At 39.4% G+C, this 27,362-nt stretch overlaps 1 protein-coding gene across 3 annotated transcripts; it reads right to left on the reverse strand.

Annotated features, from left to right (window-relative positions):
* ACTR6 (ARP6 actin related protein 6 homolog) lies at nt 1,150-20,811 on the reverse strand. Of its 3 annotated transcripts, none has more exons than XM_003355672.4 (11): nt 20,658-20,811; nt 17,584-17,701; nt 16,955-17,023; nt 15,092-15,215; nt 13,705-13,840; nt 13,557-13,613; nt 10,449-10,547; nt 10,274-10,352; nt 7,114-7,285; nt 4,684-4,822; nt 1,150-1,834 (listed from the first exon to the last, which is right to left on the reverse strand). In XM_003355672.4, exons 1-11 carry the CDS (start codon nt 20,723-20,725, stop codon nt 1,705-1,707), a joined length of 1,191 nt encoding a protein of 396 aa, XP_003355720.1. In that variant the 5' UTR covers nt 20,726-20,811; the 3' UTR covers nt 1,150-1,704. The 3 variants fall into 3 exon arrangements, with proteins under 3 accessions (XP_003355720.1, XP_005664269.1, XP_013853491.1); XM_005664212.3 differs by having other exon boundaries at nt 4,684-4,762; nt 20,658-20,810; XM_013998037.2 differs by lacking the exon at nt 15,092-15,215 and having other exon boundaries at nt 16,942-17,023; nt 20,658-20,810.

A 27,362-nucleotide genomic window follows, 5' to 3' on the forward strand; every position in this document is an offset into this window, starting at 1 on the left:
AAATAAAATTTTAGTGTCTCAAAAACAAGTACTGTGAGATCTACACTGTATACAGAAATTAGTTTACTGTAGTAAGTATGTGAACATACATCATTCACAGCAGAGCATGATGGGAGACTTCAAGCTAGGGCATGTTTTGGGAATGGAGCTTTGAGGAATGCCCCAGTTCCTCAGAGGAAAAAACACCCTGCCTGGTGACAGTAATATTCTGCCTGTCTAAGATGAGGTACTGATGAGTCAAGGAAAGCTCTTTAAGTGGGGTCTTACATTTATACTTCTAACTGTATCACCCTGAGATTCTCACACAGTTATCCTGTTATAATGTATGGTTCCAAAACGTCTTTTACACCACCAGCATTTTTTTGCTATACTGTCCACAGCGTAGCAGATAAACAGTCAATTTACAAGTCGACAGTGATAACCAGTAATGTTACCAGTCTAGGTCTAGAAAGGACTGATCAGGCCCTAACCTAATACAGGTCTTTTTTATAAATAGAAAATATTGGTAAGTGAAAAATACATTTACCACACCTCACCTGAGTCTATCTGAAATGAGCTCAGAACACTTACATTAGCCTACGGTTGGGCAAATTCAGCAAACACAAGCCTGTTTTATAAAGTTTTGAATATCTCATGTAATTTATTGAATATTGTGCGGAAATTGAAAAACAGAATGGCTGCACGGGTACAGGATGGTTGTCAACGTGGCTGACCAGCAGCTGAGGCTTACTGCTGCTGCCCAGCATCATCAGGGAATGACATACCACATATTGTCTGGGAAAAAGCTCAAAATTCAAAATTTGAAGCATACTGCTTTTGCACCACTGTAAAGTCAAAAAATCAGTAAGTCAAACCACTGTAAGTTGGAGACTGTCCATATAGTCCAAATATAATTGTAGTGGACAGCTCTTTCACCCTCCCTAGGTAGCATCTATCACTTCACCTTAATTCTCCTTTGTGAAACTACCTTCTTGCACTCTAGGCTATCTTAGTAGGGCTGTCAAAGTTCCCGAAGCCACGGGGCAGGCCAAGATCCTAGCTAGGGGAAAGAGACCGATGGGAGTCTGACTCATGAGCCTAATGACACAAGAATTACATCCTAAAAAATGGTACAGTACTTTCGAGAAACAATACATGTCTGCAACAGAGTAGTGACCAAAAACACTTTAATAAAGTTGGCTTTAATCGCCATCCTTTTAAACTTATACTAAGTAGAAGATAAACATTAAACGCACAATTAGTTTTTCCAACTTTAGCAGATATAAATAAAAATGACAATTTTAAAATAAAATACTTAATTCTAAAAGAGAGACTCCTATCAGCCTGAAAACATTGTGACCAATTCCTACTCAGTCACACAAAACTACCTTCTAACGAAAACTGACCAGTGAAACACTTAAGTTGGGTGCTTTTAGCTATGAAGAATTAAACTTAAAATGTGCTCACTCTTTCATCTTCTAATGAAAGATAACTTACTCTCAGAAACAGCCTAAGCATTGTTACAGTAAGTCTAGTTCCTAAAGGAAAATCTGGGCTGAGTTACAGTTTACTTAACTCAGAATCCTTTGAAAATTAGATATGGATCAAAGTATTTACATAAGTTCAAGACTTTAAGATGAAAGGTAACACAGCTTCCTTAACTTTCTTTAGAACACTGAAATTAAGCCTTTGTCACAATCAGTCAAAAACCTTCAGAAACATTTCTTAAATGTCAAATTTCTCTTCACAGACGCTATGTCCATTTTCTTCGTAATCTTCTCTTGTTACCACCATATCTTCAAAATCGTCATTCTCTGATATCAATTTCCCACCTTCCCAGGCATAAGTAATAGGGCTAAAAATAAAGCCAAAATAAATGAACCCCAGTGATTTTACAGAACTGAAACGCCAGAAACATTAATTAGAACGAAAACATGGTGATCTCTACCCAACCTGATTTAACAGAAAATTATTTCAAGTGTGAAAATAAGCATAAACTTCAGAGGAGTAAAGCAAACTCGGAAAGAAAGGAAACTCAGTCACCACTACAAGTATGTGTTCTTTTCATTTTTTTTTTTCCTGTGTCCTGAATTTTTGGATCTTCTAATAAAAAAACAAGAACACAAGCAAAAGATAAAATATGCATAAAAACTCCATAACAACTGAGTCTGACTTCTGTACATAGCAAAGGTATGTCATCTCATCAATTCACAAAGCAACCAATGTTATAACTCCTATTTTATAGATTTGGAAGATGAGGTTCAGAGAGATTAAAACAAAAACTAGGATTTTACCCAAAACTATTTTCAGAGAGTCTGTGCTTTTGCTCCTATATTTTGTTGCCTCTAATAAATGATACATTTAGAAAACACAGTGCATGATAAACCATTACATGGTAGGACACAAGTAAGTAAAATTAGAGCACATCAAACTTTTCTAGTTTAATTTTATGTACAACCAAGGTTATACTTAAGTGTAATTCTACTTCTACTGTTCCTCTGCCTCAATTCAATTTTAAATCTGAAAAATGGTAAAACATTATTGTTGGAGTTCCCATCGTGGCTCAGCGGAAATGACTCTGACTAGGAACCATGAGGTTGCGGGTTCAACCCCTGACCTCACTCAGTGGGTTAAGGATGCGGCATTGCTGTGAGCTGTGGTGTAGGTTGTGGAAGCAGCTTAGATCTGGCATTGCTGTGGCTATGGCTGTGGCCAGCGGCTACAGCTCTGATTCAACCCCTAGCCTGGGAACCTCCATATGCCGCAGGTGTGGCACTAAAAAGACCAAAAAAAAGTTATTGTTTTCCTTATTGTATTTACTGCATTTCCTAACCTTAAAAAAACGAGGTCCATATCTATATCAATAATCTATATTATATGCCATAAGGATTTGATGAATAAAAGAATAAAAATTTCTGTAGATCCTTCAGCTTGTAATGTATAGATGAGTTTCATTTAAAATGCAGGACTGGGGAGTTTCCATTGTGGTGCAGCAGAAATACGACTACTATCCATCAAGATGCAGGTATGATCCTTGGCCTCACTCAGTGGGTTGGGGATCTGGTGTTGCCCTGAGCTGTGGTGTAGTTTGCAGAAGCAGCTTGGATCCTGTGTTGCTGTGGCTGTGGTGTAGGCCAGCAGCTGTAGCTCCAATTCAACCCCTAGCCCAGGAAGTTCCATAGGCCTCGAGTACAGGCCTAAAAAGCAAAATAAGTGAATAAATAAATGCAGGATACAAATCCAATGTGCTTCATATTCTAAAGCGTATGTGAACATTAATGTTAATAAAAATCACTCCAAGGGAGTTCCTGCCATGGCACAGTGGGTTAAAAATCCAACTGCAGGAGTTCCTGTTGTGTCTCAGCAGGTTAAGAACCTGACATAGTGACAGATGTGACTCAAATCCTGCGTTGCTGTTGCTGTGGCTATGGCATAGGCCAGCAGCTGCAGGACCCAATCCACAGCTGTGGCTCATACTCAATCCCTATTCTGGGAACTTCCAAATCTTTCTAATATCTAATGATTGTTCATTCTTTTTCTTTCTTTTTTTTTTTTTTTTGTCTTTTTAGGGCAGTACCTGTGACATATGGAGGTTCCCGGGCTAGACTTGAATTGGAGCTGCAGCCACAGGGCTACACCACAGCACTGCATCTGCGACCTACACCACAACTCCCAGCAATGCCCGATCCTTAACCCACTGAGCGAGGCCAGGGATCAAAACTGCATCCTCATGGATACGAGTCGGATTTGTTAACCACTGAGCCGTGATGGGAACTCCTGGTTGTCTATTCTTTTATCTGATAGCTATTACATTAAGTGATCAGATAAGGGCCTTTTATTAACTGCTACTGATTTTGAAAAATTCTTCTTTAGCTTCAAAATGAAACTCTAAAATTAAAAGTCAAGTATGTAGAGTCTTATTTGCAATTGTGATATTTAAAACAGTGGGACAGGGAGGGGGAATTATTTAGACATAGATTTGGTGAGAACTCCTGCCTCTAGGTAAAGAGAACTGGATCTTAGTCTGGTTACTGCTACTAACTTACCATAAGGCCTTTACCAATCCACGAACCCTTGTTTATTTACAAAGTAAGTATGCAGAACAGGATGATCTGTAAGCCATTCTAAACAGCTCTAAAATTCTACCTTAATTATCTGCTTTATTTCACAAAACAGGATAAGTGGGATACATATAAAGTGGTTCTGAATTTAAAAAAGAAAGACTACTTAAATATAAAATTTATTTTAAATATTTTAAATTATTTTAAAACATTCCAAAACAACTTATCAGTTGACATAACTTATCTTAATGGTTAAATCCTTAAATTATTATTCCTGATAGAAACTTTCAAGAAATGACACACCTCAGATAAACTGAACAGAAAATAACCTAATTGCTTTGCCTATAAAAATCTTTTAGGAATGAGGACTGATTCACTATAAGGAAGTGATCCTACAATAACTGAGCACCCATTACATACCAGCTATTATGGTTGGTACTTCATATACCTCATCCCCTTTAATCCACTGAAATATAAGGCGTATCATTTTATTTTTTCTTCTGCGAAAAGAAAAATGAACATCCCAAACGTGAAATAAACCTGCCAACATAGTAGAACCAGGCTTTAAACTCAAGTCTGCCTATGGACCTCTTTATCTACAAACTAACTCCCATGACTTGTATCTATTAAAGTTAACACTCACTTTTCAGGCAGCACAACAGAAACATCATAATCTGTTGGAGTGAGACACCGAACTTCGGAGTAAACCCGATCCCTAAATCCTGGGAAAAGAGTATTTCCTCCTGTCAAAACAATGTTCTTAAAAAAATGCGGCTGCATTTCTTTAAAAGAGAAAAAAGGGGAAAGAAACAGGGCATTAGAAAATCAGTTTACTTATCTTTCTAGAGAAATGGGGTTAAGGGCTTAGGTAAAAGCAATTAGGGATTATAGTTATGGGTTGGGAAACCATAGAGTTTTTTAAAACCATACAAATTATAATTTATAATGTCTAAGATTTTACAATGAGGTGGTCATTTATACTATAAACAAACACATGAAATATGAAATATATGATAGGTTTTTAAAAGAAAGGGGCTAAGGTGAGGGGGTTGAACTACTAGCAACTTATCATAGATATACTTTAAGCAATTCATAAATGAATACAATTCTAGTAGTAGACATCAGAAAATTAAAACTGTTCTTCCCTAGAATGGAAGAGGTCTTTATGTAGTGGAAATTATTATCTAGCGTAAAGATGAAAAAGAGATCCTTCATGACATTTTTTGAGAGTCCAAGTTTACATGTTATCTCACTGAGACACACCTATTTATCGTACAATACTTAACAACTAAGAATGAAAAATACCCAATCTATAACAATACTTAAAGAATAGGTCTTATGTTCTACACTCATTAAAGTTACACGATAGCAAACATTAAGTGCTGTATGGTTTGCCAGCATGAAAACACACTGGGAGTTCCCTTTATGGCTCAAAACGAATTTGATTAGCATCCATGAGGACATAGGTTCGATCCCTGGCCTTGCTAGTGGGTCAAGAATCGGGGTTGCCGTGGTTTGGAACCCACATTGCTGTGGCCGTGGTGTAGGCCAGCAGCTGCAGCTCCGACTTGACCCCTATCCTGGGAATTTCTATATGCCATAGGTGCAGCCCTAAGAAGCATGCATGCATGCATGCATGCATAAGTAAATAAGTAAATAAATAAATAAATAAATAAATAAATAAATGAAACGCTATTAACAGGGTTCCTGTTGTGGTTCAGCAGGTTAAGGACCCGACATGGTCTCTGTGAGGATTCGGATTCAATCCCTGGCCTCACTCGGAGGGTTAAGAATTTGGCACTGCCACAAGCTGTGGCATACACTGCAGATGCAGCTCAGATGTGATGTTGCCATGGCTGTGGCATAGTCCCCAGCTGCAGCTCTGATTCAACCCCTGGCCTGGGAATGTCTATATGCTGCAGGTGCAGCCGAAAAAGAAAAAGAAAAACAAAAAACAAAAAATTCTACTAAGCACCACTGGTTAATTCATTAGGAATTGATAGGTACTGGCCATCCCACTTAATGCTTCTGTGCACAAAACAAGGACAGAGTTCTACAATATTAACACTAAGTCTCATGGCATGGCATTAAAGCAACGTAGTACAAAATGTATACTTCATGATGGTAACTTTATATAAAATGTAAAATCAATACAAAATATATGAAAAAAGTTGTGAAATAACTATATTAAGGTGATGGCATTATTCGACTTTCTTCTCTCTTTTTTTTCTTTTAAATGGGAGGAGAGGACATTGCATGTGCCAGATTTTCTCCAATGCCTAGACTGATGTTTATGAACTAGGAAGACAATTTCAAGATAAAAAATACTCCAAAACTCTAGAACATTATTTTTTGGGAGGCCACACCTGCGGCATATGGAAGTTCCCGGACTAGAGGTCAAATCGGAGCTGCAGCTGCCATCTATACCACAGCAATGCCCTATCTGAGCCGCATCTGCAACCTACACCACACCTTGCAGCAAGGCCAGATCCTTAACACATTGAGCAAAGCCTGGGATCAAACCCACATCTTCATGGATACTAGTCGGGTTCCTAACCTGCTGAACCACAATGGGAACTCCCTAGAACACTTTTTAGTGAAGTCATGCATCACGAGAACCTAGACGTAATTGTGAAACACCATACTTCAATCTCATTAAAATTAACTTCTGTAACATTAATCCAAATATAACAGAAAGAATAAAGCAGTCTCATCAACAGCTGAAAACCACTAAATTGTTAAATTTTAAATTTCTATTGTGTGCAAATTTGGCTTAAATTTAAGCTTTTCTAAAACGGATATAGAATTTAATACTCACAGAGAAATGAATTTCTTCAAATTTAAACAGGCTATAATTACTTTCCCTAAATCAAATTTATAATCTAGAGCCAATTAAGAATTATTCAAGTGCATTATTGGATCTGAAAATCTCTGCAAATAAAATAGCTATTTGTTTAAATCATTTAGAAGAAACAGATGACTTCTTCAGGGTTCACTGAGCTTATGACTTTTTTAAAATATCACTGTTCCAAAAAAAAAAAAATCACTGTTCCTCATTATGTTATTTATGTACCTTCAGGTAAGTTCTGAATTGAATAGACAATAGCTTCTGGAATTCCCATTTCTTGAATGCCTATATCGGAAGGATTAAAGAGTATTTCTGGAACAGCAAATCTCTCATTGGCCAGACGAAGAATTTGTTCCCCAGATTTGTATTTTCCACTTAACACCATTTCTTCCCTTGGCTTAAATAAAAATAAGATTAAAAAATTTAAGCTACATTATCCAGCTCACAGGACTCATAACATTTAGTAATATGTAATACTATTATATTAACCATGTTCTTAGAAGTTTAAGGACTCTCAAAATTTAGAAAAATGTGGTCTTCTCTCCTGTTGCCTAAACCACACAGATAAATAACTATTGACTCTAATACAGCTATTCCCCAAAAGATGATCTGGCTTTATTCCACACATTTTAAAACAGAAAGAAAGAAAAGGAGAATAGATGGAAGGAACATCATAGTCCATACTGATTCATTTCTAAAGAACAAAGAACATACTCTAAATAAAAAGTACTTTATCTCATGTCTCTACCTCTATCTACTGTCACTCTCTTGCCTTAGATGTTCATTGAATACTATGGTTTTTATTCTATTAAGACTTCCCCCTTCCCTTGAGCAAAAAGCCTACATCACTAAATTTATTACTTACTCAATCTCTACTCAAAAATCAGTTTCCAAATGATTTATGCAAATACATGGACTTCACTGAAATTCTTTCGTTGTTTTCTAACCCACTTACTCTCTGAGCTGTACTCCTGAAGAGGCCAGAGAAGATAATCTCCTTCTACAACATGCCACATTATTAAAATAATGCTCTCTCTAGGAGGTCCCACTGTGGCACAGCAGGTTAAGGACCCAGTGTTTTCTCTACGGCAGCACAGGTTCAATCCTCAGCCCAGTCCAGTGGGTTAAGGAACCAGTGTTGCCGCAGCTGTGGCAGAGGTCACAGCTGTGACTAGACTTGATCCCTGGCCAAATGCCAAAACTGGCAAAACTGGCTGAAAAAGAAAAAAAGAAAAGAAAAAACAATGGTCCCTCTCAATTTTACTAAGAAATCACTAGCTCTTCTAGACAGTTCCATTCACTTCATTTGACTCATAGATGCAATTTTCCTCCTATAACAGAGAATCTCGCAATCCTTTATCTAAGTATAAAAAAGCATTTTGAAAGATAGCCTTTGTCCTTCTAGAAGTGTCTGTTTCTAAGAATAGCACAGGATGATTTCAATTTTATAAGGCCTCAAGTAGACTTCTCTGAAATCTGATACATATTTCACCTTAAAAATCTGACAAAAAAAATTTTTAATTTCAGACATATAAAAAAGTATAGAAAACCATATAAAACCCATGTATCCATCAGCCAGTTTAATGGAACTTCACAGATAACACTCCCCTTTTAAATCTGGTATTAGCATTCACACACATAGTTCTATACTTTTACTTCATATTTAAACAGTTTTATTTTTATTTATTTATTTTGTGTGTGTGTCGTTTTGTCATTTCTTGGGCCGCTCCCTTGGCATATGGAGATTCCCAGGTTAGGGGTTGAATTGGAGCTGTAGCTGCCGGCCTACACCAGAGCCACAGCAACGCGGGATCCGAGCCGAATCTGCAACCTACACCACAGCTCACGGCAACACCGGGTCCTTAACCCACCGAGCGAGGCCAGGGATCGAACCCACAACCTCATGGTTCCTAATCGGATTCGTTAACCACTGCGCCACAACGGAAACTCCATATTTAAACAGTTTTAAACATAAATAATTATTCTTAGCCTGAAGTAATATATATTCTACTAAAGCTTGCTTTTAGACATCATGTTTTAAATGTTTTAGACAGAAACACATTTCTGAGATTTATCCATGATGAGCATGTAGCTCTACATCATTCTCACTGCTTGTTTTAGAATATGAATACATCAAAATTCATCCATTCTTCTCCCATTAGTGACTATCTAGGCTCTCCCCTATTTTTCACTCTTTTTTTTTTTTTTTTTTTTTTTTGTCTTTTTAGGGCCACACCCACGGCATATGGAGGTTCCCAGGCTAGGAGTCAAATCTGAGCTATAGCCGCCGGCCTACGCCAGAGCCACAGCAATGCCGGATCCTTAACCCACTGAGCGAGGCCAAGGATTGAACCCGCAACCTCATGGTTCCTAGTCGGGTTCGTTAACCACTGAGCCAGGATGGGAACTCCCTGTTTTTCACTCTTTTAATGTATTCTGCAATGAACATTACCATAAATGTCTCCTTGTGAAAATATCTCCTTGTGTTTAAATTTCTGACCAAAGATTTTTACCTTCCTAACAGTCCTTATCAAGCAGTGACTAGAAGGGCCAACTTTGCATTTACCCCAACACAGAACTGATAGTTTACCTGAGCTGATCAAAGATAGGGAGAAATTGGAGTTCCCATCGTGGCGCAGTGGTTAACAAATCTGACTAGGAACCATGAGGTTGCGGGTTCGGTCCCTGCCCTTGCTCGGTGGGTTAAGGACCTGGTGTTGCCGTGAGCTGTGGTGTAGGTTGCAGATTCGGCTCGGATCCCGCGTTGCTGTGGCTCTGGTGTAGGCTGGCAGCTACAGCTCCGATTCGACCCCTAGCCTGGGAACCTCCATATGCCATGGGAGCGGCCCTAGAAAAGGCAAAAAGACAAAAAAAAAAATAAAATAAAATAAAAATTAAAAATAAATTAAAAAAAAAAAACAAATAGGGAGAGATTACTCTGCTCTGCCGTCGAAGATAAACTCTGCAACACTTTGAATGTGCACTGGAGTTTGCCCTTTTCAACCACAATCTGATATCAGATCAAACATGAAAAAAATTCTGCTCTGTGTCAGCTCTGTCAGTAACATTCACAAGAGGCAAATAACCAACTTCTAACTGGACTTAAACTAAACGAAGCAGAAAAGGGTAAACCATAATGTAGGCAAGGATACTGTTTATCTCCAGATTTGTCCCATGGACTATCATTTGGCAGAGAGTTCTTTTTCTAAATAACTTTAGTAGAGATATTTATTAATCGTTCATATACTGGTGCCTGGAGAAATGGCTACCAGGCAGGAAGGGAGTTATCAACAACTGTAAGATCCCACCGACCCCAACTGGATGCTTTTCAAATCTGACTGAGGTGGTCACTTGAAGAAATATCACCGACCATTTTTTAAATTACCTTACAGAAGCCCTTTTTAATTGTACTAAAGTCAGGCAAAACATAGTCTATCATGACTGTATTTTCTTCTCCTTTCAACCTGAAAAACAAAAATAATGATTTATGAAATATTTTAACTATATGTACTATTACTCAAGAATCAACTTCCCAATTCTTAGGTTACCATTATACATACTTGGCAATATCCATGTCTCTGTAAAAATCCTGAGACACATAGCACACATCTTCTTTCACTTGATTAATCACATGTGTTTCATCCATAACATGTAATTGCCTAAACGGAAATAAAAATGGTAAAGTTGGAAATGGAAAAAATTTAATATAACTTACAATTAGCATTTAAAAATTTTTTCTGGAATTAAATTTTCAAGCAATGGATTTTAAAAAAATATTAAATTCATGAATGTGTACAATATCTTTGACTTTATGGAATATTCAGTCCATTACCTTATTTAATCTCCACACTGTCCCTCTGAGAGCAAACAGTCCAGTTTGCAGGAGACTGAAAGGAGATTTTAAGTGGCAAGGATTATCTAACTAAAGGGCAAACTCTTTCTTCCAACCATTCTGAATAGAATTATGCTAAAATGTCTTAATTCCTTGTCCTTTCTTTTCCAATTATAGAAGTATTGTTAGCTGCACATAGCACTTGGCACAAAGTAGATGCTTAATATATATTTGATGAGTGAATCAAAGAAAACACAGGCTTAATGTAGAAAATAAAGATGTTTTTAAAAACAGCTAAAATGTGAGGCTATTTCCTCTGAATATTTTTCTCTGCACATAGATACATAATACATGTTTACTTTTTATATTTTAGACTAAACATATGTGTATCTCATAAACATTTACTTATGCTATTACATATACATACTTTTTTTTGTTTTGTTTTGTTTTGTTTTTTAGGGCCACACTCGTGGCATAGGGAAGTTCCCAGGCTAGGGGTCTAATCAGAGCTGCAGCTGCCAGCCTACACCACAGCCACAGCAATGCCAGATCTTAACGGTGTCTGTGACCTACACCACAGCTCACAGCAGTGCCGGATTCACTCACCACTGAGTGAGGCCAGGAATCAAACCCACATCCTCCTGGATACCAGTCAGTTTTGTTACCATTGAGCCACAAAAGGAACTCCTACATAGTCTTTAAAAATATGACTTAATGCCGTATCATACTTCAACCAGAGGGATTATCAAAATGTATTTATGTGTTAATATTTGGGGTTTTTTAAAATTTAATTTTATCTTTGCTTTTTTAGGGCTGCACTGCGGCATATGGAAGTTCCCAGGCTAGGGGCTGAATTGGAGCTGTAGCCACCAGCCTATGCCACAGCCTCAGCAATGCCAGATCCAAGCCACATCTGCGACCTACACCACAGGTCATGGCAATGCCAGAGCAAGGCAAGGGATTGAACCCACTGAGCAAGGCAAGGGATTGAACCTGCATCCTCATGGATACTAGCCAGGTTCGTTACTGCTGAGCCATGATGGGAACTCCTTTTTTTTTTTAAATTTTTATTAATGTTCATTTATATTTTAATGTTCCAAATATTGAAAGTTTAGGTCAGGGAGGAAAGATACTTGGGTGCTTATAAACATGGACTTTGGAGTCAGAGACTCAGGTTCAATGACAACTGAGTAGCCAAGTTATTTTATCTCTTTGGGACACAATCTCTTCAACTCTAAAGAGGTAATAAGGTCAACAACTTAAAGCAGCACTAAGAAGTAAGGCTTTAGGAATTCCCGCAATTGTGCAGCGGAAAGGAATGTGACTAGAAACCATGAGGTTGCAGGTTCAATCCCTGGCTTCACTCATGTGGGTTAAGGATCTAGTGTTGCCGTAAGCTGTGGTGTAGGCCACAATGTGGCTTGGATCTGGCATCACTGTGGCTGTGGCATAGGCCAGCAGCTACAGCTCTGATTTGACCTCTAGCCTGGGAACCTCCATATGCCTGAGGTGCAGCCCTAAAAAGCAAAAAAAAAAAAGAAGGAATTATTATTTTCTTTATGGCCACACATGCGGTATATGGAAATTTCTGGGCCAGGGAAATTTCTAAGCCATAGCTGTGGCTACACTGGGTCCTTAATCCACTGCAGAGGGTGGGGAATCGAACCTGCATCCTGGCATTGCAGAGATGTCACCGATCCTGTTGTGCCACAGCAGGAATTCCCTTATGTTTTTAAACACAGTAAAATTTATAACAATAGCATAATGGGAGATCCCCTTGGGGCTCAATGAATTAAGAACCTGACTAGTATCCATGAGGATGCAGGTTTTATTCCTGACATGGCTCAGTGCATGAAGGATAGAGCATTGCTTCAAGCTACAGTGTGGCTCAGATCCTGAGTTGCTGTGGTATAGGCTGGGAACTTCAGCTCTGATTCAAACCCCTAGCCTGGGAACTTCCATATGCCACAGATACAACCCTAAAAAGGAAAAAAAAAATTGCATAATAAAATTTAGGAGGCAAGAGAAGAGTTGGGAGATGACTGAGTACATTAATTTTTCTTTTTCTTTTCTTTCTTTTTTTGCTCTTTTGTCTTTTTAGGGCCGCACCCACAGCATATGGAGGTTCCCAGGCTAGGAGTTGAATTGGAGCTATAGCTGCCGGCCTACGCCACAGCCACAGCAATACCGAGGGATCCAAGCCACATGTGTGACCTGCACACAGCTAATGGCAACAGTGGATCCTTAAACCACTGAGCAAAGCCAGGGATTGAACCCACGTCCGCATGGATGCTAGTCAGGTTTGTTAACCACTGAGCCACAACAGGAATTTCCATTTTTCATCTTTTAATAGGAGACAGTCAGCTAATACTGGCTAATCCAGAAACATATCAATATATTATTAAGGCTTGTAGAGATTAAAAAAGAATAAAAGATAAACACGGTTCAAATATTATATTTTGTATGGAGTAAAACTGGTAAGAGAGAAATGGAAAGGCGAGACATTTATTTTCCTTTTAGACCCTTATTTCATTACATATATTTAAAATTTTTTTATAAAATATATGTAGATTTATAACTTTGAAATATTAAAAAATATTAATGTATTAAACTGGAATTTGAAAATGCCTTTTTTGTGGATACTAACTATTTCATATGCTAGAAAGCTTTTCAACTTGAACACAATTAGTATTTCTGTATGTGATAGAGATTTTTTAAGCAATAATACAGGATTGCCACCTGAACTAAGAAGTAAAAGTAAGGAATAATTTTAAATTACTTTAAAAAGCTCATCCCCAGCATACCATCCTTCCAAAGAATCAAAACTAAATATTACCTGTAAGATATGATCTCCTTTAGATGATTGGTTAAGAGTTTTCCTCCCACATTTATTCTAAAAAGAGAGAATTCAGATTTGGTTCAGTTAGCACACATTTCATTCAGTTTTATTCTAAGAAATAACATGAAAATTCAGTGTAACTCACCGAATAATTGCTTCTTTTTTCTTTTTACTTCTACAATAAGGAACTATATGTGTAAAGGAATATCCACTATCTACAATGATACAGCATAATTCAGAAGGATTATCTCGGAAATACCTATGTGCACTGAGAGCCCCAGCTATTAAAAAAAGATAGAGAAAAAATAAACACATTGAATTAAAGTATAATTAATTTAAAGCAATAAATAAAGAAAGGTAGCAAAGTAAGGGAAGAACAAAGACAGAAACTTTCCTTTATTTATAAGAAAATGTTAATTTAAAATAATATTCCTAATTGTCACAAGCTCTTTGCAAGGTTTAAACATTAAAGCATCACGTTTTTGTAGAAAATATGACTAAAAAAATGTGATCAACTTTTAAAGGTAAATATTCAGTACATAGCTTTTTTTTTTTTTTTTTTTTTTTTTTTTTTTTTTTTTTTTTTGTCTTTTTGCTATTTCTTGGGCCGCTCCTGCGGCATACGGAGGTTCCCAGGCCAGGGGTCGAATCAGAGCTGTAGCTACCAGCCTACACCAGAGCCACAGCAACTCGGGATCCGAGCCGTGTCTGCAACCTACACCACAGCTCACGGCAACGCCGGATCGTTAACCCACCGAGCAAGGGCAGGGACCGAACCCGCAACCTCATGGTTCCTAGTCGGATTCGCTAACCACTGAGCCACGACGGGAACTCCCCAGTACATAGCTTTTAATAATTATTTTAGTAGCAGATAATTTTACTGAGCATTTACTACAAACTGGGCACTATTCTAAACCCCATTAGTGTGTGTGTTTTAATCCTCACAACAATCCCATTTTACAGATGAAGCAGCACAAAGAAATTAAATAACGTGCCCAAGGTCACATGATCAGAAAGTTAACAGAGCCAGGATTCAAACCTACACAGTGTGACTCTATAGCAGGGTATCTCGGCTTCAGAACTACTGACATTTGGGGCCAGATAACTCCTTCTGTTGGCGGCTTCACTGTGCAATGTAGATGTTAAGCAGCATTCTGTGTCTTCTACCCACTAGATGCCAGTAGCACCCTCCCGCCTGTGATGAAAAACGTCTCCAGGTACTGCTAAACGTCTCAAGAAGCAAAACCACCCTTGGTTGAGATCAGGCTCCTCCGGCTTATGCTCCTAACCACTATGGTATACTGCTGCTTATACAGACTTAAATTCTGCAAACTAAATATGTGAATATTTTCCTTGTACAGTCAGGTAATATAATTCTAGCCCTTAATAAACTTAACTAGGGCCCATCTAGCTTTAAATTCCACACTTTATTTCCTTCAAATCTAAAAGAATGTCACCCAATAGTCTTAGATTTTAAGTGTTTCTTTATTCATATTCACAAAACTTAAATTTTAATCAAAACTTTACCTCACCATTTACTCTTAATACTGCTTGGAACTGGTATTCTTCAAATAAGATTTCATTCATTGATTCTTGAATTGAAGTGAAGTTAAAATATGGTTCTGTGATAATAATATTAGTGTCTAAAAAATCAACCTATGAAAGGAAAAAAAAATTCCCAAAGTTTTATAACTCTGTAGTTATAAACACTTGCTTTACACATATAAAAAAACTTATTTAATCCTCACAATAATCCTACAAGACACATTGTATTTTTATTTTATTTTCATTTATTTATTTTGTATTTTAGGGCCACACCCACGGCATAGGGAGGCTCCCAGGCTAGGGGTTGAGTCAGAGCTGTAGCCACAGGTTAACACCAGAGCCACAGCAATGCCAGATCCAAGCCACGTCTGCAATCTACACCACAGCTCATGGCAACGCCAGATCCTTAACCCACTGAGCAAGGTCAGGGATTGAGCCTGCATGCTCATGGATACTAGTCAGATTTGTTTCCAATGCACCACGATGGGAATTCCTTATTATTATTTTAAAAGGTGAGCAAACTAAGGCATGAAAGAGTTGAATGAGTTACCAAGGTCCATATAACTAGTTAGTGACATACCTAGGATTTGAACCTGGAAGTCTGGTTACAGAACTCATGCACTTTGGAGCTCCCATTGTGTCTCAGCAGTAATGAAGCCGACTATTATCCCTGAGGATGAAGGTTCGATCCCTGGCCTTGCTCAGTGGGTTAAGGATCTGGCATTGCCATGAGCTTTGGTGTAGGTTGAAGATGTGGCTCAGATCCCGTGTTGCTGTGGCAAAGCTGGCAGCTGCAGTTCCAATTCAACCCCTAACCTGGGAACTTCCATATGCTACAGGTGCACACCTAAAAAGCACAAAAAAAAAAAAAAGAAGAAGAAGAAGCAGAATTCATGCACTTCAACTATTATTTGATTTTAACTCTCTTAATGGTAGCATTCATAAAATGGCATGGTCAAATTGTTTAAATATAATTATAGTAACGAATGATACAATTAAAAGCACTGAAGCTGGGTTTTTTTTTTTTTTTTTTTTTTTAAGTTAAAAGGTGAGAGAAGTTCCCATCATGGAGCAGTGCAAATGAATCTGACTAGGAACCATGAGGTTGCGGGTTCAATCCCTGGCCTTGCTCAGTGGGTTAAGGATCTGGCATTGTGGTAAGCTGTGGTGTAGGTGGCAGATATGGCTTGGATCCTGAGTTGCTGTGGCTGTGGTGTAGGCTGGCAGCTGTAGCTCTGATTGGACCCCTACCCTGGGAACCTCCATATTGCTGTAGGTGTGGCCCTAAAAAGAAAAAAAAAAAAAAAAGAAAAAGAAATCTGAAGTAAAATTTTAATCTTGTTTCATATAAACATCTCTTCTCAACCTCAAATTCCACTTCAAAATGGAGATTCTATTCACTTGCACTTATTTGGAACATCAAAGCTAAGGATAGTAGATTAAATAACAAATATATGGGAGTTTCTGTTGTGGCTTAGTGGGTTAAGAATCTGACTAGCATCCATGAGGAGTGGGTTCAATCCCTGGTCTCACTCAGTGGGTTAAAGGATCTGGCATTGCCGTGAGCTGCAGTGTAGGTCACAGACACAGCTCAGATTTGGCATTGCTATGTTTACAGCATAGGTCACAGATGTGGCACAGACCAGCACTGGCAGCTCCAATTCAGACTCCTAGCCTGGGAACTTCCATATACTGCAGGTGCGGCCCTAAAAAGAGAAAACAACAAACAAACAAAAAATACATATATAAGAAACACAGTGAAAAGTCATAAATCTTAAAATTTAAGTTCTACTTTTTCATTTGAATAAAACATGGAAATAGAAATTTGAATACATACTCCAATTTGTTACCTGATACATTTCTTTTCCAAAAAGGTAATCCCAAACTTGTCTTTGTACATCCCAATTCACCAAGTAGCCCTAAAAAAGTTTTATAAATTTAGTTATCAAAAATAGTCGAACAATTAAAAAAAAATACGATTAACATATTCTAAATCACTGATTCCTATCTCTTTATTGTTACTTTCACCAGCCTAATGCTGTTTGGATTTCAAATATATTATACTGGTATGTTTCTATCATTTTAAAACTTGAAAATATTACACATTAATAATAACCAAAATGTCAAGAGTTAAAAAGACACACCAACATGTAGAGATGCCTCTCTATGGTTATTTTCTTTAATGTGTTCATTTCATTTAGCTTTAACATAAACAAGTAAAATTCAGTACCAACAGTCAGTAACTAAATCATTGTCATTTATTATTTTTATCTCCAAGTATAGTAGATAATTGATCATGATTATTTATTTTTAACAGCAGTTTAAATCCAATTTTTGGTTTTAACAAGATCATAAATTTCAAATAACTTTTTCTAAAACATATGAAAATATTTCCATACATATAAAATCTTATATAGGCATTTCAAATTATCTTTAAATTTAGGTCTTTAATGCTAGAGATGATATACAGTGGGATTACCTTCTGAAAAGGAAGGATATAAAAGAGTCCAGAAGGGTCCTTTATTTCATCTATCTGGTTAGCAGTAAAAGTTTTGAGGCGTGCTGTTTTTGATCTGAACTGACAGTTAGGAATTACTCTATAAACAAAGAAATAAATAAATACTTAGTTCTTAAAAATGCACTTAGTTAACCACCACCCTTGATGTCAAAAAATACCAAAACCAGTGTTTCTCATTCTGTCTTCAAATAATAATCTTTTGTAAAGGTTCTAGTATATACAAGGTTCTATATTGGACCCATTATCTTTCTCAAATAATCCTCAAGATAACCTTATAGGTGGGTATTGGTTCTGCTACTGCACAGGTATGAAGAAGGTGCTTAGGTAAAGTTCCTGGAGAATTCTTTTTTTTTTATTTTTTTAAATTTTTATTTATTTATTTATTTTATTTTATTTGTCTTTTTCTAGGGCCGCATCTGAAACTTATGGAGGTTCCCAGCTGGGGGTCTAATCAGAGCTATTGCCTCAGGGTTCCTAGTCGGATTCGTTTCCGCTGCACTATGACAGGACCTCCTCCTGGAGAATTCTTTTTTTTTTTTTTTTTTTTTTTGTTGTTGTTGTTGTTGTTGTTGCTATTTCTTGGGCCGCTACCGCGGCATATGGAGGTTCCCAGGCTAGGGGTCCAATCGGAGCTGTAGCCACCGGCCTACGCCAGAGCCACAGCAATGCGGGATCCGACCCGAGCCGAGCCGCGTCTGCAACCTACACCACAGCTCACGGCAACGCCGGATCGTTAACCCACTGAGCAAGGGCAGGGACCGAACCCGCAACCTCATGGTTCCTAGTCGGATTCGTTAACCACTGCGCCACGACGGGAATTCCCCTGGAAAATTCTTAATACCATCCTGGTTTAAAAAAAAAAAAAGGGCAGGGAGTTCCCATCGTGGCTCAGCAGTAACAAACCTGACTAGTATCCACTAGGATGTGGGTTCAATTCCTGGCCTTGCTCCGTGGGTTAAGTAAGGATCCTGTGTGGCTGCGGCTGTGGTGTAGGCTAGCAGCTACAGCTCCAATTTGACCCCTAGCATGGAAACTTTCATATGCCACAGGTCAGGCCCTAAAAAGACATAAGAAAAAAAGGGGAGAGGGGAACAAGTTCAGCATTCTAACCAGAAAATTAAGTTTCCAATGAGTCAAAGATTTTCAATCTGTAAGATGCTATAGGGTACACAAGTAGGAAGTAGTTTTAAATACAGTTGTTACCCACCATGAGTTTACAGTCTGGTTAGGAAGACAAACTAGAGCCATGATCAGTCATACATGTGTACACATGTATGGTTGTGTATACACACACACACACACACACACACACACACACACACACACACACAAGAAAGGGGGACAGAGTTTATCACCCCAAAACATGCCACTTTAGCATGAGGACTATTTTGAGTTAAAAGCATCAAAATCCTTTTATTAATTGGGGTGATACTGTAAAGATGTTTTGTACCTGATATTTCACTTACTATATTGTCATTTTCTCTCTGTTTAGTCTTTGAGGACATGATTTTTAAAACCTGCACTGTAGCCAATCTTATGGCTATAATTTAATTGTAATTAATTTACTATTCTTGATTATTTAGCTTGCTTCCTCCTCTTTTTTTGTCACCATACAGTGTCTATAAATGATACAGAGAATTCCGGGAGTTCCTGTAGTGACTCAGCAGTAACAAACCAAACTAGTATCCATGAGGCCATGGGTTCAATCCCCGGCCTCGCTCAGTGGGTTAAGGATCCGGCATTGCCGGGACCTGTGGTGTACTTGCAGATGTGGCTCGGATCCTGCGTTGCTGTGGCTGTAGGCCAGCAGCTATAGCTCTGATTCTATCCATAGCCTGGGCACTTCCATATGCCTCGGGTGAGCCCCTAAAAAAAAGACCAAAAAAAAAATGATACAGAGAATTCTGTACCTACTCTTATCAGGAACTCATAAATTATTCCTCAGGTAACTAATAAGAGAATAGCTGTTGGCAGACAAGAACAATGATACACATTGCCAAAATAAGACCGTAACAATTTACATTCCTATGCAGTTTGTTCTCTCAAAAATGAAAAGAGGTAAGAAGGGGAAAAAGTGTCTTGTGAATATGCCAGAATAAAAGCACATCTTTCAATTTGCTTAGTCTTTTTTTGTCTTTTTGTCTTTTTAGGGCCGCACCTGCAGCATATGGGGGTTCCCAGGCTAGGGGTTGAATTGGAGCTGCAGCCGCCAGCCTATACCACAGCGACAACACGGGATCCAAGCCGTGCCTGAGACCTACACAGTTCACCGAAACGCCAGATCCTTAACCCACTGAGCAACACCAGGGATCAAACCCATGTCTTCACGGATGCTAGTCAGGTTCATTAACCGCTGAGCCACAGACAGGAACTCCCTACATTTGCTTAGTATTTACTCAAACATATATACTTCACGAATGCCACTATAGTATTGCTTAACTGAGTCAAGTGCCAAGCCAAAGAGCACTTGGAAGGGCTTAAGTACAAAGCCTCAAAGTCTCTAGCCACTAAGTGGTTTTCACACTTTTGGAGTTCATAGAACCCTTTGAGGAGCGGACGAAAGCCGTAAAACGGAGTTCCCTGTGTCGCTCAGCGGTTTATGCCTGGGAACTCACACATGGAGATGGGTGCGTCCCTAAAAAGCCAAAAAAAAAAAAAAAAAAAAAGCTGTAACAGTGTCCCTAAGAAAATGCATAAACACACAAAATGCCCATGATTCCTGAGGATTCATGAATTCATGAACTTTGCGCAGGGAACCCTCCCCCTATGTCCGGAACGGCTTCCCTACAAGCCTATTTTCCTGAGCCATTTCCTGTTATGAAACAAAACACGCGACCCACTTCCGGGGCCCAGGGGCCCAAAATTAATAACAAAGTCCCACTTCAAAGCATCCCAACAGCCCGGCTCCAACCACGGCATCCCTCTGGCTGAATGAGGGCCTCGCAGGGGAGTTTACTGACATCCCACGATGAAGCGCAGCATCTGTAACTTATTAGGTCTGTAGGCCTTGTCCCTCAGAGGAACCGTACACTTACGAGACATTTTCATGGCTGTAACCAATTTTTGCATTGTAGGCTCCGTTATCCAGTACTAAGGTCGTCATTTTAGCGCGAAAGACACCAAGGCAGCTTTCCTTTCCCAACCCTTCTGCTCACGCTTTTTCCGGTACTCTATGGTTTGCACCCAGGGAGCCGGAAGAGCGTTTCCTGTATCCCTTAGCAACTGAGGACGCCGGAAGTCAGAAAGTGCTTGGCGTCGCGCAACTTGTCTGCAATTGTTTTAGGGTGCTTCCTATCCAAACTCATGTAAGTTCTGGCCACATTCAATAAAAGGAAAATCGCTGCTTTTTCCGCCCAATGCGTGCTGCCTTTACTTTGCAGATTAAGTCGCTCTTGGAAGTTTCTTATAATGCCTGTAAGGAACTAGCATTGCGGGGTTTGCTGCGCAAACGTTAGGGGTGCATGTGTATTCAAATGGTATTGTTTAGACAGTGACATTGAAACTGACAGCATTAAGGGCCTGAACACAAAATGGGACTTGCACTTAGGTGCTGGGGACCAGAGCCCACGTTTTAAATTAGCATTCACCCAATGTCTGGACTTAATGACGTTCAGGTTCTTAATGCCTCTGAGCAGAAGGAATTCAGCGACAGACAAAGTGATAGGCAAGAAATAGGTTTATTAGGATAGAAGCTTAGGAGAGATGCAAGCAGGCAGGCAAGGAAGCTCTGCCCCAGGAGGATACTGGTGGGCTACAGTTTTATCATCCAAGGGGAGTGGGGATCAGAAAAGACCGCCTCTTCCTTTACTAGCTCCTCCTTGATATCCGGTAAGGTGTGTATTCAAATCAGCAAAGGGGTGGTCCTCAAATTCCTTCCCAAGGTCTGAATCTGAATGCAGGCCTCATCCCATCCCCCACTCAACGACCTAAGGCAATTCTCGGACCTCCCCTAGTCCAGCAAGCCTGCCCTATCCTGAAGGCTTCTTTGAGCAATTTATTAACTTACAATGACCTCCCCAAATCCCCTAGATTTCCCTCTCTCTCTATGATCCTTTATTAGGACTTTTACAACTGCCTGTGCCTACTCCATCCCCATCAAAGTCGTTTGAAGAATAAATTGCAAAACCTTATGCACCATGGAATTGGATAGGAGGACTCCAGCTTCATTACTTGCCACTGCCCATCCGACTGTATCCAACCACCCTGTTACAAATATGCTGTTCCGTCAACAGCCGTGCTTTCTAGCACTCACATTCTTCCCTGTCTACTTGTCCTTTTGGATGGGGCTTTTTTTTTTTTAATGGCCACAACCCTGCCTTACGGAAGTTCCCAGGCCAGAGATTTAATCCCAGCCAGAGCTGTGACCCTTGCCTGCAGATGAGGCAATGCTGGACCCCTTAACCCACCCCGCTTGCCTGAGATCCAACCCTGGCCTCCCACAGCGACTGGAGCTGCTCCAGTCAGATTTTTAATCCACTGCACCACAGCGGGAACTGCTTTACAAATTTGCTTCAAAGCTTCTCCACATCTGACACACTGCATCTTCGTTTCTCTCCCTAAAATCAGGTGTTAGACTTTTGTGTTCTCTTAATGCCCTAGGCTACCTCCTCTAAATCAAAAATGTTAAGAGAATGAATTTTAGATCAGAAACCAGACGCTGCCACAGAATGGCTCTGTAACCTTGGGCGGGGAAGAGAATGATTAATAACTTACATAGCACTTAATACAGGTGATTAAACTGTTTAAAGAGCTTTACATATATAGGAGTTCCCATCGTGGCTCAGTGGTTAACGAATCCGACTAGGAACCATGAGGTTGTGGGTCCGATCCCTGGCCTTGCTCAGTGGGTTAAGGATCCGTGGTTGCCATGAGCTGTGGTGTTGCCATGAGCAGACGCGGCTCATATCCCATGTTGCTGTGGCTCTGGTGTAGGCCGGTGGCTACAGTTCCGATTAGACCCTTAGCCTGGGAACCTCCATATGCCACAGGAGCGGCCCAAGAAATGGCAAAAAGATAAAAAAAAAAAAAAGAGCTTTACATATATTAGCTAATCTTTACAATTTATGAAGTAGGTACTAGTGTTGAATTCAAAGATAGGTAAGAGTGTAGTCTCCGCATTAAACTCCTGGGTCAAATCCTGGCTCTGCCACTAGATGTTTTGGACTGGTTAGTTAACCTCTGTGCCTTAGTTTCTTTAGTCTGTAAAACTGAATGCTAAAAATCCCCCCTTGCAAATTTGTTTTATGAGGAGTTAATGATAAGTCAAATACCTGGTAGTGATTATAATTACCTCCTTCATCATCATTCTTTTATTATAGGATCATTCTGTCGGTTTTGCCGTAGCTGGCAAACTCCTTGAAGTTGGACACTATTGGTGTCTATGTTTCTTTGTATAAAAAAAATAGTTGAGGAGTTCTCGTCGTGGCGCAGTGGAGCCGAATCTGACTAGGAACCAAGAGGTTGCGGGTTCCATCCCCGGCCTTGCTCAGCGGGTTAGGGATCCAGCGTTGCTGTGGTGGGACTTGGATCTGACGCTGCTATGGCTGTGGTGCAGGCCGGCAGCTGCAGCTCCGATTAGACCTCTGGCCCGGGAACCTCCATGGGCCTCTGGTGCAGCACTTAAAGGACAAAAGACAAAAAAAAAGTTGAAAATCCAAAGTGAATTATATCAAAGTTTAGTCATTCAATTTTCTCTAAGTTAATATTGATAGGATCCCATACTCATAACACGTGAAGTATATTTTATCAATCTTACAGAGCAACCATCATTTCATCTTTCATCTTTTTTATGCTTTTCAACCCCCTCTTTCCTGATTGTAAGCCCTTTATTACTGAAGCCTCCCTTTTTGCTTTCCTTGATATTTACCTGCTCCTGGACTAAGATACTTTTTGTTCTTGACTTCAGCTATCATTAAATACTAACGAATCCCAAAGCAGAATTTCCACCCTCCATTGCAACCTGAATGTTTCTATCCAGACATTTTGAGATAACCTTAAATGCAACAAATCTGCTCCGATTAGACCTCTGGCCCGGGAACCTCCATTTGCCTCGGGTGTGGCACTAAAAGGACAAAAGACAAAAAAAAAAAAAAAAAGGTTGAAAGTCCAAAGTCAATTATATCAAAGTTTAGTCATTCAATTTATAATCATATCTCCAAAACTGCTTGTTCCACCTATATTACTTGTCTCAACTACTAGTGTGCCCTAATAGCCACCCAGTGTCCCAAACTAGAAACTTCAGTTACCTTCAACTCCAATCCTTGATTTAATCTCTGGATTTTGTCCTTGACCTTTTTGTTGTTGTTGTCTTTTTGCCATTTCTTGGGCGGCTCCCTCAGCATATGGAGGTTCCCAGGCTAGGGGTTCAATCGGAGCTGTAGCCACCCACACCTGAGCAAGGCCAGGGATCAAACTCGCAACCTCATGGTTCCTAGTCGGATTCTTTAGCCACTGAGCCACGACAGGAACTCTTGTCTTTGACCTTGTTAAATCTCTACTGATACTGTCTTATCTCTCACAAGAAACAGTAATGCTAGTGCCTTCTCAAGGCTCCTGTCTCCATTCTCTTTTTGCTATGATCTGTCCTCTGTACTGCCAGTATGATTATCAGCAAATTTTTTTTTCAATCAGAAATCTGATCAACTTCTCCAAGTTCACTCACCATAGAAGTTTTTCAAGGCTTGACATTGCCTATGAAATAATGTGCATCCATTTGCAGTTCATCCCCCTTCAACCCATCCTACAGTGTGTGCTGGTAAATATTTAACAATCTCCAAGAAAAAAAATGTGTTCATTTGTACTGTTTACTACTCTTTGTGGTGAAAATACTGTCACAGTGGCTGATTTCAAGCTTTTCTGAAGTCACCAAACATCAGAATATAGAGTTGGGAAGAGATATGCACAATTGGTTCTCATGAGCCAGTACACGCCAGCTTCCCCAGACTGTTCAGGAAAAGCTCTGACTTTACTCACCTTCACACCATGCACTCTCCCCTTCCAGGTTTTAGCACAAAGAATCTCAAGCCTGTAACTGTTAGTTTTCATATTCATGCATATTTTGGCAATGTGTAATTTTAAAGAGTTAAAAATACCACTCTGATATAAATACATAATGAACAGGTGCAACAGATGTAAGTGTATACCCTATCTTTTTTTTTTTTTTTTTTTTTTTGTCTTTTTAGGGCTGCACCTGCAGCACATGGAGGGTCCCAGGCTAGGGGTCGAATCAGAGCTGTAGCTGCTGGCTACACCACAACCACAGCAACTCAGGGTCTGAGCTGCATCTGTGACCCACACTACAGCTCATGGAAATGTTGGATGCTTAACCCACTGAGCAAGGTCAGGGATTGAACCTGTGTCCTCATGGATACTAGTCAGATTCATTTCCACTGAGCCATGACAGGAACTCCCAGTTTATACCCTATCTTTTTGGTTCTTGCACTAATATGAGTGAAGAAATATTTGATCCACATTTGTTATATGTTATATAACAGTCACATTTTTAACTTTTTGAAAATCAGACATTGATAATTAAATAGCAATTAACAAACATGTAAGTTAATTTAAAACAGAATTTATAGTGGTTTTGTGACGTGGTGTTCTGAATCAGAGGAGAGTAAAAGTGAAATTCTTACTGTGTATTTTCTCAATAAAAAGATAGTCTAACTACAATTTTTCACCTTAGGTTTTTGTTTGTTTTGTTTTGTTTGTTTTTTTATCACTTCACAATTGCCTGAGGTGTTTTTCTTTAGTCCTTCCTTGGGGGGAAAAGGAATCCATGTTTTGTTCTAGCACATTAGGCTCTTTGTCATTTAAAAGCCATGAACTTTGACACTTCTGTCCTTTTTCAAAATTGTGCTCCACCTGCCTAAAACATCCTTTGCCGCCTACTGAATTCATAATGATAGCTACCATTCTGTTGTGTCTGGCAGTCTCTAAGAATTTAACCTTCATTACTGTGGTTAATCTTCACAACAGCCTCGTGAAGGTAAACAAGCACCACAGGGCTGGAGAGGTTCAGTATTTTCCCGTGATCACATGGTTATAAATCCTACGGAGCAAAGTTTCAAATCCAGTTCTGACTTAAAGGCCTGTTCTTTTAACATTAAACTGACATTATCATTTTCAAAATAATATCTCCACTATAAATCCACCTCTGACTTAACAAAATAGGATCACTTGCTCCTTTATGTTCTCATAGCACCTTGCTTCTGTTTTCAATTATGCTAAGTTTAATAATAGCTTAATCAAGAGCCTCCCATATACTAGGCACCTTGATCGACATTGTATATGCATAACCTCATTTAATCCTCACAAAATTCTGAGTTAGATACTATTATCGCCAACAGATGAAGAAACTAACGCTAAGAACTAAATAACTTGCCCAAGTTTACACTAGCTTCAAAGTGGCTGGGTCAGCCTCTGAACCAGAGTCCAGTGACAAGAGTTCAAGGTCTTAGCTTTAGAAATTTATTTTCCAGGAGTTCCCGTCGTGGCGCAGTGGTTAACGAATCCGACCAGGAACCATGAGGTCGCGGGTTCGGTCCCTGCCCTTGCTCAGTGGGTTAACGGCGTTGCCGTGAGCTGTGGTGTAGATCGCAGACGCGGCTCGGATCCCGCGTTGCTGTCGCTCTGGCGTAGGCAGTGGCTACAGCTCCGATTCAACCCCTAGCCTGGGAACCTCCATATGCCGCGGAAGCGGCCCAAAAGATAGCAACAACACCAAACAACAACAACAAAAGACAATAAAAAAAAAAAAAAGAAATTTATTTTCCAGCAGAGGCTGTTAATCCTCTGAGAGCAGGAACAGTTTTTTTGTTTGTTTGTTTTTGTTTAGACTACCTTAGTTATTTGAATAGTGCCTCACTTACAGTGCATGATAAATGTTAAGTGAGTAAACAGTCAACCCACATATATCTTCTTCACTTTACTTGAAAAGCGCTCAGTTGTTGGACCATGTGTAAATTATCCCCTCTTCATGGTTGTTAGATCATGTGTAAATTATCCCTACACACCCACCCACACATTTTTCTGATAACCTCCCTCAGAGGTAGTATAATTTTCCCCCCTCTTTTAAACATCACTGGGTGGTCATTTTCATCTCTCCAAAATGTTGGTTTGGGGCTTGGTGTGGTAAAGGTGCAGAGCTGTAATAGTTTTCCCTGCTATTTCAACAATTTCCTTCCTTTACATAGAAATTTTCAAGTGAAATTTTACATCCTCATTTCTTTAGATACTACAACCTGGTGAGTTGGGTAAGGCTGATATTACTAACCTATTGTATAGATGATTAAACTGAGCTACGAGTAAGTGAATTATTTTCTCCAGGCTAACACAGCTAGAAAATACTCGAGCTAGGACTTGAATTTAGGCTTTCTAATTCCCAGGTCCTGGGCTGTATTTAAAGACATGTTATCAGTTTTCATTTCCCATAGAATTTCTAGAGAAAATATCACTTGGTAGCATTTAGCCGGGAGAAAGCAGAGCGGGTGGGGAAAAAAAAAAGCTAAGCGTGTAGAGCAGTTTGTGGGGCAAATTGTGAAGAAATGAAAAAGAGACGTAAGATGTGGATGAAGGACTCAGTGATGGAGACGAGAATGGTGAGGGTGGTCTAAAACCCAAGAAAGTCTTGGAATTGGGAGGAGGAGGATGCAAAAGCTTAGGGGCAGGATGACTAGTCCAGCCTGAGTCCCAGACGGGGAGGCGGGGCAGTAAACCTCCAGGGCCCGCCCGGAGTCCGC

This window comes from Sus scrofa, chromosome 5 (assembly GCF_000003025.6).
Source record: "Sus scrofa isolate TJ Tabasco breed Duroc chromosome 5, Sscrofa11.1, whole genome shotgun sequence".
Classification (NCBI taxonomy): Eukaryota; Metazoa; Chordata; class Mammalia; order Artiodactyla; family Suidae; genus Sus; species Sus scrofa.